At 37.0% G+C, this 15,450-nt stretch overlaps 1 protein-coding gene across 2 annotated transcripts in view; it reads left to right on the forward strand.

Moving 5' to 3' along the window:
* Positions 1-15,450, forward strand: part of sfmbt2 (Scm like with four mbt domains 2) — a 69,195-nt gene that overhangs the window by 22,162 nt on the left and 31,583 nt on the right. The window contains exon 5 of one of the 2 annotated variants that reach the window (XM_036577263.1): positions 6,555-6,575. The exons of the other annotated variant lie outside the window; for it this stretch is intronic. Coding sequence (XP_036433156.1) covers positions 6,555-6,575 — 21 coding nt within the window. The remainder of the gene's footprint in view (positions 1-6,554; positions 6,576-15,450) is intronic. 2 annotated transcript variants of the gene reach the window in all.

Genomic DNA, 15,450 nt, shown 5'->3' on the forward strand with positions numbered 1-15,450 from the left:
AGGTGTGACAGGTGTGTGTGATTCGAAACCCAGTGATGAAGAACGGTGATAGGTTGTTCGGTGAGAGTCCTGAGTCATGTGATGAAGCGAGAGGTTCTAGGAAACGTAGTCAGGAGCGGCCGCGTTGGCTGTAGTTTCAGGCATGTTGGAAGGAGGCATGACAGTGTGTAATAAACCTTTGGGACCAATGGCAGGTCCTGGTCATGTAAGGGGTTAAAACATTGTTTTCCTATAATGCAGTCAGTCAGTATTTACTATCAGTCTTTTTACTATTAGTAAAAGGTGCAAAAAAGCAGGGGCCGCCTCTTTGGTCTTTTTACAGGTGGCAAAGTGCCTTTACACCTATTTAGTAAGTTGCGACAGCCATTTTTTAATGCCAAACTTGAGTTTGTAATAGTACAAAACATAAGTACATCTGCCCCTGTATCTCTATCCTTATCTCTGTCTCTTCTTTCTATCTCCCATATCTCGCTCACTGTCTGTTTATCTCTCTCGATATATATAACTCCTCCTTCTCTCTTTTCGTCTTTCTCTTTCTCTTTCTCTTTCTCTTTGTCCCTCTCTTGCACACACATATTTACTGCTTCACAATATCAACAGCGACCATTAACAGTGGAATCTGCAGCATTCATCATTTGACAGTCAAAGGCTTAAATATTTGCCTGTTCATTCTCAGTGCAGGTGAATGTAAAGCAGCTCTCAGCTGTTTAACTAATAACAGCAGCTACCTGCTGTTTAACTATTAACTGCTTGTGTGTCCACAAACATATTCAGGACACAATAAACGCCTGTTTATTGATGTATTGCTGGCGTTTTCTGTTTGGAGCCATGTTTGCTTATCATGTTTAAGCTGCTCCAGACCAAAAACAATCAAATTTCATAACATGATGCAAGCATTACATAATACTTCTTTGGATGTAGCAATGAAGAAAAACTAAACTTATACCATTTTCCCTAAATGTAGTCAGTCAGCCAAGACATGATTGGTGTCTTGTTTTTTTAGTTATGAGTCTAATGTAGCAACATGGACAAAAATATGGCCAAAATTAAGGAGGCTGCTACTGTTCTCAGCTATACTCTGTACTTCTGTCCATGTTCACAGCAGCATCTCGAACAGTGTCAGACACCACATAACCAAATTTGTGTCTGTTTAACATGGTTTGAGGCGAGTGTGTGGTGGTTTAGACCTACAGTTTGTACAATTTTAACTGTCAGTTATGAGCTTCCATGGGAAAATCATTCACTGAACTGTAAACGCTTTAAACATTTTTTAGTGTGGCTCCTCCTGTTATTTGTAAGAATCATCACTACGCCTATGTATTTGTATTTCACAAGGTTGCATAGCCTGTAGGTATAGAACAAGTCTGGGTAGACTTGTAGGTATTTTACTTCAAAATTACAGTAAATGACTGGCAACTAGTTGCATTACTTTCACAGTAATTTGCTGTACCACAGTAAATAACAGTAAAATAACAAATGTATACTGTGATTTCAGAACCACCTGAACCAAGATTACTCAGGCTGTGGCACTCCAGGATTAAAAAGACTAATGCTGTGGCCTTGTTTGTTAGCGATAGCTAGATCTAGCAGATTTATTTACTTTGTTAAAGCGAGAAAAAAGGTTTCTGCATCTAAAGGTGTACTTCAATATCTGGGTGACACCTTTATGTCGACCTAGCATTTCCTGGTGTCTGGTTTTGAACTGAAGAGTCCAGTTTTGAGCTTAATTTTGGCTCTGATTGGTACTGCTGAGTCTCTTTCTGGCCTGTCACTGTGCTTCTCTCTCTCTCAGCCCTCTTGTCTAAAGGCTACACTGATCTGTAATAGAGTGAGATCAGAGATCTGTTTATGTTAACGCCACTGAAGAAGAGGAAACCTTTTTGCAACTTTATGCATTATAATTGTGAAGATTTCTGTTGACAGGGATATTGATAGTTGAGTATGTTTGTTTAAAAATCATATTTTAGTAATTTGAAGTGGTCAAGATAAGAATGTTTTGCATGTTGAATAACTGTTTTAACGGCACCTCTCTAATCTAACAAATCCTTAATGCTAATACGTAGTTTAAAACTCATCCTAAGACTCATAGATCAGGTGATATGAGTAAAGCGTTCTCCCCGTGCCCCCCGCCCCCCAAAAGTTGACCTAAAACTTTCGCCATTGCAGTCAGAATCAGTCAGAACAACTTTCCAATGACTAGTGTTTCAATAGGAAAATTATTCTGACTGGTCTCTTTCATCCTGTGATGAAGCATTTCAGTCCTGACTGGAGTGGTATCTTCCAGGATGACAGGAAACAAGGGGTCATTGAAAGGTTTGATAAGTATGAAAATGATGCAAATCATTTGCTGTGACCTTCACAGTCACTAGATCTCAACCACCTGAACTGAACACCGGTAGGAGATTTTTGTACCAACATGTTAGACTGCACCCTCCAGCTTTGTCATCAAAACCAATTGAGGGAATCCTCCAGGACAGTCCACAGACTTGTAGAATCTATACCAAAGCACACTGAAACAGCTGTGGCAGCTCATGGTGAGCAAACACTTTATTATGACACTTTATGTTGGTTCCTCATTCGATTTGTCGCTCATTTGTATATGAACCTATAGGTATTTATCTACTTTTGCAGACAATTTAGTTTTGCTCCTCAATTTTAGAGAATTTAGTGACACCTAATGAATGACTGATTATTTCAATGCCACACGCACCACAAAAGCCCTTTCAAGGGCTAATGTAGAAGTAATTGTTCATTTTTGTAACAATAGCCAGAATTATTCCAATTTGTTGCATAGTGACAACAAACAGAGCTAATACTTACTGAGGTAAAGCAGAGGATTGCAGGAAACTGAGTTTGTGCTAAGGAGAATCAAATAAATGTGCACCTGCGATATTTATCAGCTTCCAACTGGGAGAAAAAGTTAAAGTGCAGTTCTGAGTCATAATTACAAGCTGAGTCACACACTTCTACTACTACGCAGTTGGGGTGCAGTTTTCTTTAAGTTCAGGATGTTCTGGGAAATTTGCTTGTGATTAATGTGGCACTGCTAACAGTATGAAAGAACTGTAGTATTTAGCTCATCTTAACTGTTGAAAGAGTAGATAAAGTCATACATCTTTGTATTTTAACCTTTAGACATTGATTCTTATTACTTTTCCTTTGCTATACTATTCAAATGTAATGTGATTGCATGGTGAGTTATGTATGTACATAGTGAGGAGTGGCTGAGGCCTTGTAACAGGCAATTTGTGGCTTGTTATCCCTCTTGTTAATGGGCTCTATTTAACCCCACCTTCCCGGCCTTTAGTGTGAAGCTGTGCACCTACCTGTATGCCTGTCTTGTTGCTAGCCTCTTTGGTTTTTCTTAGTTCTGTACTAATTTCATTGTTAGATTGTTTCTCTTTGTCTGTTCTATTTCTATTTGTCTATCAACTTTAGCGTTAGCATCATCCTTTGCATTATTATTATCATTGACATTAGTCTGTACGTTGGAACATTGGCATTAGCGTTAGCATTTGCTTGTGTATTTTGTGCCTTCTGTTTGTCTTTTTCTAAGTCCTGTTTTTATTGCTCTGTACCTCTTTTTAACACAGCAGTGCTTAGCCTTCTTTTATTCTCTTGTCCGTTTGTATTTAGTTATTGCTCTTTTTCTGCTGTTGTTTTACTTATTTGGTTTCTTCCTTTTTTCCATTAACATCTTCTACAGCAGTATCCATACCCCTCCCAGCCTGGTTTCAAATGACAGGTTTAGTGAATATCAGAATGAGTGGAGCACTGTGATGCTCTGAAAACCTGACCAGTGCTGGGAGTCAGAGAGCAGTTTTCTTTTTATATATTATATGTTTGTACATGTTTGTGGGTCAACTGTCTTTCATGTTCTCTCAAATTGCGCTTATCTTTACCTACTTGTCAATCAAATGTGTTAACCCGCCCCCCAAAGAAACGCAGCCTGCTTCTTTCTAGGCATATGGTGCGTCGCATCTCACATTTGAGAAGGCCTTGTCTGAATGCTCCTCTTTTGGCGCGACAGATGTGTAACCTACACAAGCTAAATGATAATGAGCTGCATAAGATTCAAGTCCTTAATACAGTGATTTGTATATTTCTCCAGAAACAAAGACCACAGTACCATGCTGCACCTCGCTGGTCAGCATTAGCAGCTTTTGGAAAGTTTCACACCAGAATCTGTATAGTTCGAACCATGAAGTTTCAGGATGAAGCGGGAAACTCGAAGGAAAGTTTGCTGGTTGTTTACTGCAGTGCTGCAGGAACAGCAAAGAGAAACAGACCACAAAGTCTGAAGATTTTAGTTTATTTGGGGAAGAATGACATTTGCAGGGGGGCTGAGATGAAAAACCCTAAATAGGGTCTAGAATTACTGTACTTAAGACTTTTTTCTGTTTGTTTCAATGTCAAGAAATGACAGGAACATGGCAAAAACATAAAGGAAGGTTTTTCTTTTTTCTTTGTGTACAGAACAGACTGTACACAACAGTAACCTTTCATCAAATTCAAATCATAAAAAATTATCTCCTCTTCTACTCCCTCAGAAAAAAGGTACTAAACTGTCACTGGAACGGTACCCCTCTTGTCTCTGGGGTGGTAACCTCAAGGGTACATCTCAGTACCTTTAGTCAGGGTACATAATTGTACCATAATCCGTTGAAATCATATTTTCTAAGAGGTATTGACTTCACACACCCCGTCTCATTTTCAGGCGTTTTATTTTATTGTTCTGTTTAAAATATTGGGTTATGAAAAGGTACAAATATGTACTTTTCACCTGGGAAAAACTTATTTAAGGTACACAATTGGACCTTAAGACCACTGTTGTATCTTTGAGGGGAACATTTACATTGTTTGTACCTTGATGAATGAAAAATGTACCTGCACAGAGCCTTTATTTCTAACAGTGTGCTTACAGTCACAAATGTGGTAATGATTGAAAGTTTTGAATCTGCACAATAAACATTTCCCCACTTGCTTTAGTGAGCTATGAGTGACAAATAATCATATGAGTGACAAATAATCCCCTTTCATTCACAATATGAACACAGATCTAACCTTTATTTGAAGTACAATGATTGAAAGGGAAAAAAAAAGAAATCTTTTTCATGAAGTAAATATTTTTCTCAAATATATGTGTGTCAGAATTGTTGGCACCCCTTCATTTAATACTTTGTGCAGCCTCCCTTTGCAAAGATAACAGCTCTGAGCCTATAATGCTTAGTGAGACTGGAGAAGACATGGCAAATGATCTGAGATCATTCCTCCGTACAGAATCTCTCCAGATCCTTCAGATTCTGAGCTTCCTGGCTGAGGAAGTCAGGTTTTAATTTAATATCTGTTGGTACTTGATGGGTCCATGATACCATGTCTCTGAACATGACATGTTGTCCAGGGCTTTTGGAGGAAAAACCACCTCTGGTATTTGTTGCCAACAAGCTCCATTGTGGTCTTATCTGACCGTACACACGGTCCCACTAAAAGTTCCTGTAACATCTGGCAAACTGTAGGCGCTTGAGTTTGTTGACAGCAGAGACTTTCTTCTGGCAACCCCCCCAAACACTTGGTTGTGTAGGTGTTTGATTGTGGTTTGGGAGACGTTCTGACCCCAAGACCTGACTAATGTCTGCAATTCCCATCTGTAATCCCTTGAGATTCATTGGCCACCCAAACCATGGTCAGTATAGGCATATATCCTCTTCCTGACAGATTTTTAACACCTCTAGTTGCTTTGGTTGGCATATTTAAATTCCAGTGATATAATAATGATGATAATAAATGTTGCTGCAAATAGTCGTAATAATAATAATAATAATAATAATAATAATAATAATAATAGTTTGTGAAGGTGTATTTTGTTTAAAAAAAGCAGATTTGATCTTCTCATTGTGCAATTTGTATGTATTATTTGATTAGCACAATAATTAAGCAACCATTTCCTTTGTAGAATATGTTTTGTTCAGTGGGGAGTTGATCAGTTATTTTATAGATGAATAATATAGTATGGGTTGTGGATGATAAGGAGTAATTATCTTTCATGTTTACATTTATAGCATTTGGCAGATGCTCTTGTAGTTTGTTGCCCACTCAGAGAGAATATCTTTAGCTAGTAAAAATAGGTTAAAGTCAAAGATTACCCTTGACCTAAAGACACTGCCAGAAACAAGAGTCAGTGTTGATACCTAAAAAGATACACAAGACAGAAATAAGACATTACAATATAAGACATGAATAACTGCTCTTATTTTCGTCATGCTGTTATTGTTGAGGACAGGCCAACGTAGCAGTGCATTCTAGTTACTTTACCGCATTGCACAGGATGTGAACTAAAGCCCAAACGACACCTGCCACTGTGGACAAATATTTAGACTGATTAAACTGCCGAGCTGTCTTATAAAGAGTTACAGCTGTGTGTGTGTGTGTGTGTGTGTGTGTGTGTGTGTGTGTGTGTGTTCAGTCTGTGTGTGTGTGTTCAGTCTGTGTGTGTGTGTTCAGTCTGTGTGTGTGTATCTGTTAGTCACCTGTATTTCTGTTTGTTTGTTTCTCAGATAACGTTTACCTCAGAGCAGGTAAGCCGAACTCTCTCTCTCTCTCTCTCTCTCTCTCTCTCTCTCTGTATTTCTATCCCTCTATATCTATCTATCTATCTATCTATCTATCTATCTATCTATCTATCTATCTATCTATCTATCTATCTATCTTTTTCTTTCCTTCTCTTCCCCCTCTTCTTTTTATACTCTTTTGCACTCTTCCTTTCTTCCCTGTCTCTCTCATTCTCTCATTCTCCCTCTTTCTCTGTTCCCCTCCTTGCTCTCTCTCTCTCTCTCTCTCTCTCTCTCTCTCTCTCTCTCTCTCTCTCTTTCCATCTCTTCTTTAAAGGAAGTGACTCTAGTAGTTGTGCTTGTCTGTATCACTCTGCATGCTTGGCTGTTAGGTGCACAATGTGTGCATAAGAGAGAGAGAGAGAGAGACAGACAGATAGACAGACAGAATGAGAGGCATTGAATTTGTGTGTGTATCTGCATGGGTGTGTGAGGGGATTTGCATGCATGCTTGTAGGTGAAATATACATGCTTAAAGTAGCTCATAGGTCATGTGGAGCCACGTCTTTGTCTAGCAGGTTTCACAACACACCACACACACATTTACATAGCCACACATGCTTTCCACATTTCTTTGAGAAAGGTTTAAAGGTGTTTACTCTTTCTTGGTTGCTTACCCTGTAAAAATTAAAAGTATTGTTACATCTTGTCAGTATATTCCACAATATAAAATATATCCAAAATATATCATCGCTGTTTTTCAAAAATGCCAGTGGCACTTAATTTTGTTCCAATTTCATAATGAATGGAGCAATAGAAAAATACCTTTTTTCATTAGTGCATTTCCAATATATTACATTTTTGAATTGTGCATTTAGAACAGAATAGATGAAAAAAAGAAAACAGTTCCATCACTTTTAACATAAACCCTGGCACATATTATCATTTTATAAAATTAGATGTTTTTGTTCTTCACTTTCCCCAGAAAGAGGCTTAATGACCTTTGCATTTTTACATAATCACCAGTTCCTGTATTTCCCTATACACTACCAAAAGTCTGGACATTCATACCCCTAAATGTGTCTTTATGGTATAGGTACAGCATCAAAACTGTGAAATAACATATACGTAATTCTACAAAGACCGAAAAAGTGTTAAACTAACTTCTATTTTAGATAGTTTTAGAGAGTAGCCTCCCTTTGACTCCACTCTTGTCATTCAGCTTCAGGAGCCACCTGCTTTTCAGTATTTAATTTCAAGTTAAAACATTCATTAAACACACATTATTTAGAACAAAAACAACTTAGCTGCCTTTAAATTATTTTCTCATGTGTACCTAAAATACCTAAATGAAGTATTTCTGGGACAATCAGATATAAGACAATCCACTTGCATAACAAAGAGGGAAGTCAAAAGAAAATACCGAAACTGGACATCTGAGATGTGGAGTAAGGCTTCATGGACTGATAAATGTGTAACTGAGATTAAAAGCAGAATGCAACCAACTTCTAAGACTGAATTTTCGAGGTGTGGAAAAATATCTGTGTAGATTTCTTTGAAAAACTTAAAGCAAGTCTCTTGAAAAAAAGTGGAAGCTGTTATAAAAGTTGACACTATATATAGATTTTTACTGTGAAATAAATATTGTACACTTACAGAAGTTTTTTACACTATATATTACATTTAATTGTTGAGGTTTCTGTATAATTTTCTGTAAGTATTTTCATATTTAGTCATCAACCTCACTCTTTATATTTGTCTTAGAAACAAATTTCAAGCATAAACCTTTAGATCAAAAAGTCTTTAAGACTATGAGAATGCTGAGAAAACTATAATAATAGTGATGCTGGTGATTCATTTTTGCTTGTTTTTTTTTTCTAAATGAAATGCTTCCCTACAAAAGTGCCTAAAGGCTTTTTAGATTTTACATAACCCACTGTTCCTGTAATATGTGTGTAGTTTTGAAGATCTGAAGTCGAAGTCATTGGAATTAATATATTTGATTTTGAACTGGATGCATGCTGCTGTTAGGATAATGCTGCTGAATTCTCATGGAGCTGCAGTACTGTATCAAAGCATTGGAGAAAAGTGTAATTATGGTGATTTTGATTTTAGGGAGCTGTAGAAGCTTAGTTTTTGTAAAGCTCTCATCTCTCATAAAAGGAAGAGAATTTCAGTAATTATAAGGCTCTGTTGAAAGCCTTGTGTAATGTTTATGTAAGAACACATCAGTTCATTCATTCATACAAATGATGGAGCAAATGCACAAAGACTATAGCAAAGAAAATGTCTTGTTTTTGCTGTATTGATGGCAAAGCTGGGTGACTCCTTAATCCTTAGTTCTAGGGTTCTCTGTAAATCTGTTTATCTGGGCATTTATTTGTTCAAAAAGCACTAACGTTAGAATAAACAAACAAAGAAACAATACATTCTGATTTGTTGTGTGTGGGTGTGTTAAAGTAAGCATTTCCAAAGCTTTCCTCAAGGAAGTCCAGTATTTACACTTACCACTTAATACCTTGTTTATCTAATCAGTCCTTTGTTAAATTAAATCAGGTGCTGCTGATGGAATTTAACAAATGTATGGAGTGGCTAGAGTGTAGCAAAAAGTCAGGAACCAAACCTGTGTTCTTGTATCAAACATATGAATGACTAAAAACAAAAGATTTTTCTTAGGTTTGATTGTATTTAAATGGGGTAAAAATGGGGTTTGGGGAGGGGTGTAATATGTTACCCTGTAATTACTTGCATAACGATGCTTCAAATTTGCAGATGATTTACAAACCCATTTCCAAAAATGTTGAGACAGTAGATAAATGCAAACCAAATTATTGTTTGATTTGTGAATCTACTTTAACCTGTATTTGGAAAAAAAAAGTTTCATTGCCGCATAGTTTTTTGTAAATATTGTGGCTTCGGCATAGAACAAGAAGCGGGAAACTTAGCATATATAGACGAATACTCTTTTATTTTGAACAGGCACTTCAACAGACAGCAAGACACAGTCCATTTTACACTAAAAATATTGTGAAATGTTTAAAAAAACATCTTAAACAGGTGATGCAATAATGTTTGGATATAAAAGAAGCATCAAGGAAAGGCCTTGTCCTTCATGGGCAAGGGTGGTCAAGAATCGCCACTTTGCCAAAATGCATCAGCAAAAAATCCAACAGTTTAAAAATAACTGTGAGCGACTGCAAAGATTTTTGATATTTCACCCTCTACAGTGCATAATATCATCAAAAAATCCAGAGAATCCAGAAAAGTCACTTTGCATAAAGGAAAAGGCTGAAAACTACGAATAAATGCCTGTGATTTTTGATCCCTCGGATGACACTGCATTAAACACCAGCATGTGTCTGTAATAGATATTACCGCATGGGTTCTGGAATACCTTGAAAAAACATTGTCACTAAATACTGTCCATCACTGCATTGCACAAATGCAAGTTAAGACTGCAATGCACAGCAGAAGTAATATGTCTACATGTCTGTAGTTGAGCTCACCTGAAATAGATTGACGCACAGTAGAAATGCGTATTGTGGTCTGACGAGTCAACTTTTCTGATTATTTTTGGACGTAATGGGTGCCGTGTTGTCTGGGCTAAACAAGAACAGGACCGTCCAGATTCTTACTGGCATAAAGTTCATAAGCCAGAGTCTGTCGTGGTATGGGGGCTGCATTAGTGGGAAACGTGCACATTTGAAAGCAAAATTCAGGGACTCCCATGCTTATTGTAAGATGACAACATTGAGCCACATACTGCATGTGTTACAACAGCATGGCTGTGTAATCAGAGAGTGCGGCTGCTAGACTGACCTGCCTGCAGTCCAGAGCTGTCACCCATTGAAAATGTGTGTCTTATTAATCTCAAAATACATCAACATACTGTACTGTTGCACAGCTGAAGACTTGTATAACAGATGAATGCCAAAAAATAGGCTTTCAAAACTGGAACAGTTTCTGGCTTCAGTCCCTGAATGATTATGAAGTGTTGTAAGTGGTAAACATGCTCCTGTTTGGGAACGTGTTGCAGGCATCTTATTTCAAATTAGCATGTATTTACCAAACAATACTGAATTTTATAGGGTAAAACATAAAACACATTATTCTTTAACAGTTTTCTAAAATAATAAGTCAAAAAGAATATTTCACATACTGTCCCAACTTTTTTGGAATTGGGTTTGTACATTCTGCATCAATACTTTCTACTTTTTTGCATTTGTTTTGACATCAAGAAATAATAAAAATGTAAAAAAAATTTTCTTTTAACAAGACTGTACACAACATTAACTTTTCACCAAATTCAGATCATAATAAAATATCTCCTCTTCTATGTACAAACACAAATGTGTGGACTGAAAGTGTAGAATCTGCACTTTCCACATAATTTCTTTTACAAGTAAAATCTGTATTATATACTGCAGCAAAAATAAACACACACACACACTTTAAACATAATCGTCAGGTTAAGCTGGTAAATATCTTCTGTGTGTGTTGTTACTGCGAGCTAATGTGATGAAGTGATCCTGCTCTACTTTAAGCGCGCTGATCACACAGCCTGACCACAGCGCTTAGCTGCTAGGGGGGTTGTTGCCATAGCAACGGCTGCTCTCTCTTGCCGCCGCGCTACTTAAGTGATTAGCGCACACACTCGTGCTGGGGAGATTACACACTGTGAGACGCAGCGCCATTCTGGGACAGGAAGGCATGCACGCACACACACACACACACACACATGTACACACAAAATCCAAAATTCTAGTTGTTGTAACCGGTGTGTGTGAATGACGTAGTTGATAACAGTTTTGCTGGCCTGCTTAAACACAGTTCCAGGAACAACGTTGATGATATCAAAATACTTCACTCAAAATGGCTGCAGTGTGAGTCACAATACTGAAATCTTTTTAAAGAGAATGCCTCAAGTATAAAACAAGATACCAAAATCTTTTAAAGCTTCCAGTATGATTCAAAGAACCAAAATCTTTTAAAACAGAATGGAGGCAATCTCTTTTAAAAGATTTTGGTAATCGTCAGCCAACTTAAACAGAGAGTGCTGCTGGTAGGGAAATAAATGTTTATTATTGAAGGTGCTCTGTGACCAGAGTTACAAAATCGGAACAAAAAAATTCTGGACAAAAAAATCATTTAATGCATTGAGAGTTTTTTTTTGTCCAGATAACAATTGTTATAATAAAGATTTTTATTTAATAAAGAGTGCCATTGTTTTTCACCTTTTTCTCTAGATTTTGGTGATTAATTTGATTAATTGATTTGGTGTTTAAAATTGAATGTCTTCGGTTTGAGTCAAAATACCTAAATCTTTTCAAAGAGAATGTCTCAAATATGAGCCAAAATACCAAAGTCTATGAGTCAAAACATCAAACTCTTTTTAAAGAAAATGCATGCAAGATGAAAAAAAAACCTTCTAAAATTATTGAGCATGTAATGCTATTTTAATGCTATGTTATTTTTAATCCACAATAAAAAATGTGGTATTTCTCCCAGACACAGCTGTAAAGACTCAGCCAGGTTTTAAATAATGCTTTTCATGTGCTTCCACACAGTAGAATACAATACAGTACAATAAGTAGAATAAATACAGCACATAGACTTTCTGCTTTGTCAGAATTCTGTGTTTTGTAATGTAGTGGTTTGTATTTGTGTTTTTGCTTTTGAACAATTGAATTTAAGCCATGTGGAGAGAACGTTTCATGATCTTTGGGATCAAATTAGTACATAGTTTTAATGGGTGTTGTTTGATTGTATATTGTTGATTTAATAAATGGATTTGACATGTAGAGACTGTTCTTTGGGCTCTGAATTCCTGCAGATTTATTTGTTGTGTGTGTGTGTGTGTGTATGTCTGTGCGTGTGTCTGTGTTTGTGCATGTGCGTATGTGTGTACTCATGGATTATTATACATTATGCCTATGTATGTATGTGTGTTTGTGCTGTGCCTGAATGTGTTTAGAATGCGTGTCTGTGTGTATTTAGGTGCGGATGTGCATTTGCGTGTGTGCATGTTTGTGCGTGCATGTGTGTGTATGTTTCTATGCACTTGTGTGTGCCTATGTGTGTATGTTTCTGTGAGGCTTTATGTGTTTGTGTTTGTGCATTTGTGTGCATTTATGTGTATGAGTGTGTGTTTGTGTGTGTGTGTATTTGTGTGTATGTGTGTTTGTGCATGTGTGTCTGCGTGTGTGTGGTTGAGTGTGTGTGTGTGTGTGTGTGTTTTTGTGCATTTTTGTGTATTTATGTGTGTATGTTGCTGTGTGTGGTTAAGTGTGTATGTTTCTGTGTGTGCATTTTGTTTTTTTTTCTTGCAATTTTGCTATATTAAAAAATAAATGACAATTACATATTTAATGACTTGCATAATGAATTACATGTACATTCTATTTACATTCTGTATTGACAGGTTAATGTCTGCACTTTTGGCCTTTTGTTTGTTTGTTTTGATGTCTGCAAAAAAAATTGCAAACACAACAACAAGGTTTCATTAAATTTAGATCATAATAAAACATCTCCTCTTCTACTTACAATCACAAATATGGTTTGGATTGAATGTTTAGAATCTGCACTTTCCATGCAATTTCCTGTTTTTAGTGAGTTACAAATAGGAAATAATTAATGTAAAATACTTATCACCAGTCAAAATTGCAACTTAAGGATTAAATAGCAAAAAAATTTCACTTTGAAGAGATCTTAGTTGCAGTTTATTTTTTTCAGCTCTGCCTGTCAAGCCATTTTGCCATTATCATAAAAGTCAAGGCAGCACACATTATTATTCCAGGTCTGTGTCACAGTAAGACGTCTGGATAATTTTCCTGTTCCAAGGTGTATGACATTTCATTTTAAAATTTACTGTTCTATGACAATTCAATCTCTGCCCTTTCTATTGATGGGCTTATTATAGCCGTCAGTAAATGGCCATTAAATAGCGGTCACTGAGACACCCCTGTGAATGCAGCATGTCCTCATTTCTCATGAATCAATCCATTGAATCATTTCCTTCCTAACAGTACCAGTCATTTTGTTCCATTTCTCTCTCTCCATAATAAGCGCTTTGATTACGTGAGTGAAAGAAAAGTTGTAAAATCTGACCTCTCTGTTTAGAGAAGAGTTGTTGAAGGATATGCAAATGTGGTTTTGCATAATGAATATTTGCGTTAGGGTGTCTCCAGAGCTTAGCCGGTGTGGTGGAGGGGAGGGGGGGAGGGGGGGTTGTTTGAGAGCAAACACGTTGCGTTCTGAATTATGCATTTATCGTCATTTCCAACAAGGACCCTACAGCCTGGGGCTTTGTAAATAAAAATAAACAAATGCCATAATGGGTTCCATGTAAACTTAGAGGAAAAATAGAAGAAAGCGAATGGGGCAGTAATGGCAGTAGTCATGGCAATAGTAGGCAGAGCTTAATGGCTAAAAGCCAGTCAGAATGAAAGAGGCAAAGTGCTGTTAACACAATGTTTTCTAATTCTGAAACAGTAATAAGTGATGTTAACTCTTTTTCACAGTGCCTATAAAATGCAGTTTCCACAGCTGTTTTGGAGGAAGCATGCATGTCTATACATTCTTTAATACTGTTGGTGAAATATATTTGTATGTGATTTACAAAACCAGAAATGAACTGGACCTTATTCTTCACTGCTGAGCAAGTGTGTCAACATTTATATAAATGCTTTTATTGTTTGTGTTTAATTAATGTTTTATTGTGACAGTTATACACAATTCTTTGAGATAAAGAAAGCTGCTAGTTGGGCTGTTAGGTTTATTTAGGCATGGTCGTCTTGGTGGAGAGGTGTAAATTGTTTTCGCAGCAGGGGGTTCTCGCCCCTCCCCTTTTACCCCTCTGCTCACTAGCAGCTCAACAGCACAGAGAGAGAGACAATAGTGGCTGTGTTTATGTGCAAGGATTTTGCCAATCCGACTAAATACATTCCAATTATAGATTAAGACTGAGGTGTTTATATGCCCACTTCACTCAACAATCTGATGAAAACCTCTGTTTACATGCACTCACATAATCCAATCCAAAATTATGCGCATGCATAGAACACTATTTAGTGTAGTTGTTACCATGACAAAGAGCATCACGTGAGTCCAGTCTGAGTGAGACAAGCAGCAGTGTGTTACCTGAGTTTTCAGCTGGTGCGCTTGTATTTTCAATAAAATAAAACATATTTCACCTGTACTTATTAAAGAAGGGTGATAGTAAGACATCATGTTCTGAGACACATAAGCTGGACTCCCATCCCACCGCCGTCTTTAAAGTGCAAAGCATAAACTTTGTCTCCTCTGCAGACCAGTTTCTGCTCCCGCCATGATGAACATTATAAACTTTAGCTATGATGCAAACGCAAATGCACAGAACATACTTAAACTTTCCAATTGAGAGTATAATCAGATACAGACATTAACATGGCTGACATATTATTCTATGTAACGGATTATTTATAGGATTACCCACCTCTTTCAATCGGATAGAAATTGCATTCCAAATGACCTCAACTGGACTAATCTATTCGATTGAGGTGTTTACATGGACATATTCTATTCTGATTGAGCTACTCGTTGGATTCTTAAAGTTTTTAGGCTGCTTGTAAACTTAGTTAATCTGATAACAGAGTTACAGGGGAAAATGAAAATATTTTATTCAGTTATATTATTAAAAATATCCAAGGTCACTTCCATTCCTGTAGCAAAAAGAGGCTACAGAACTGCTCCATTGATTTCTCCACCAAGTCTCTATGTAGCATCCAATCAGTTACCATGCACAATAACTTTATTGCCTTTTCCTTTTCTTAGTTAAAGATCAGAACACACTTACACACTTATAATAGAAGCCAGTGCACAGATGTCGAGGCACCCGCCCATTGGCTTCTGTTGTAAGTGTGTT

The sequence above is a fragment of the Colossoma macropomum genome, unplaced genomic scaffold (assembly GCF_904425465.1).
Source record: "Colossoma macropomum unplaced genomic scaffold, Colossoma_macropomum, whole genome shotgun sequence".
Taxonomy (NCBI): domain Eukaryota; kingdom Metazoa; phylum Chordata; class Actinopteri; order Characiformes; family Serrasalmidae; genus Colossoma; species Colossoma macropomum.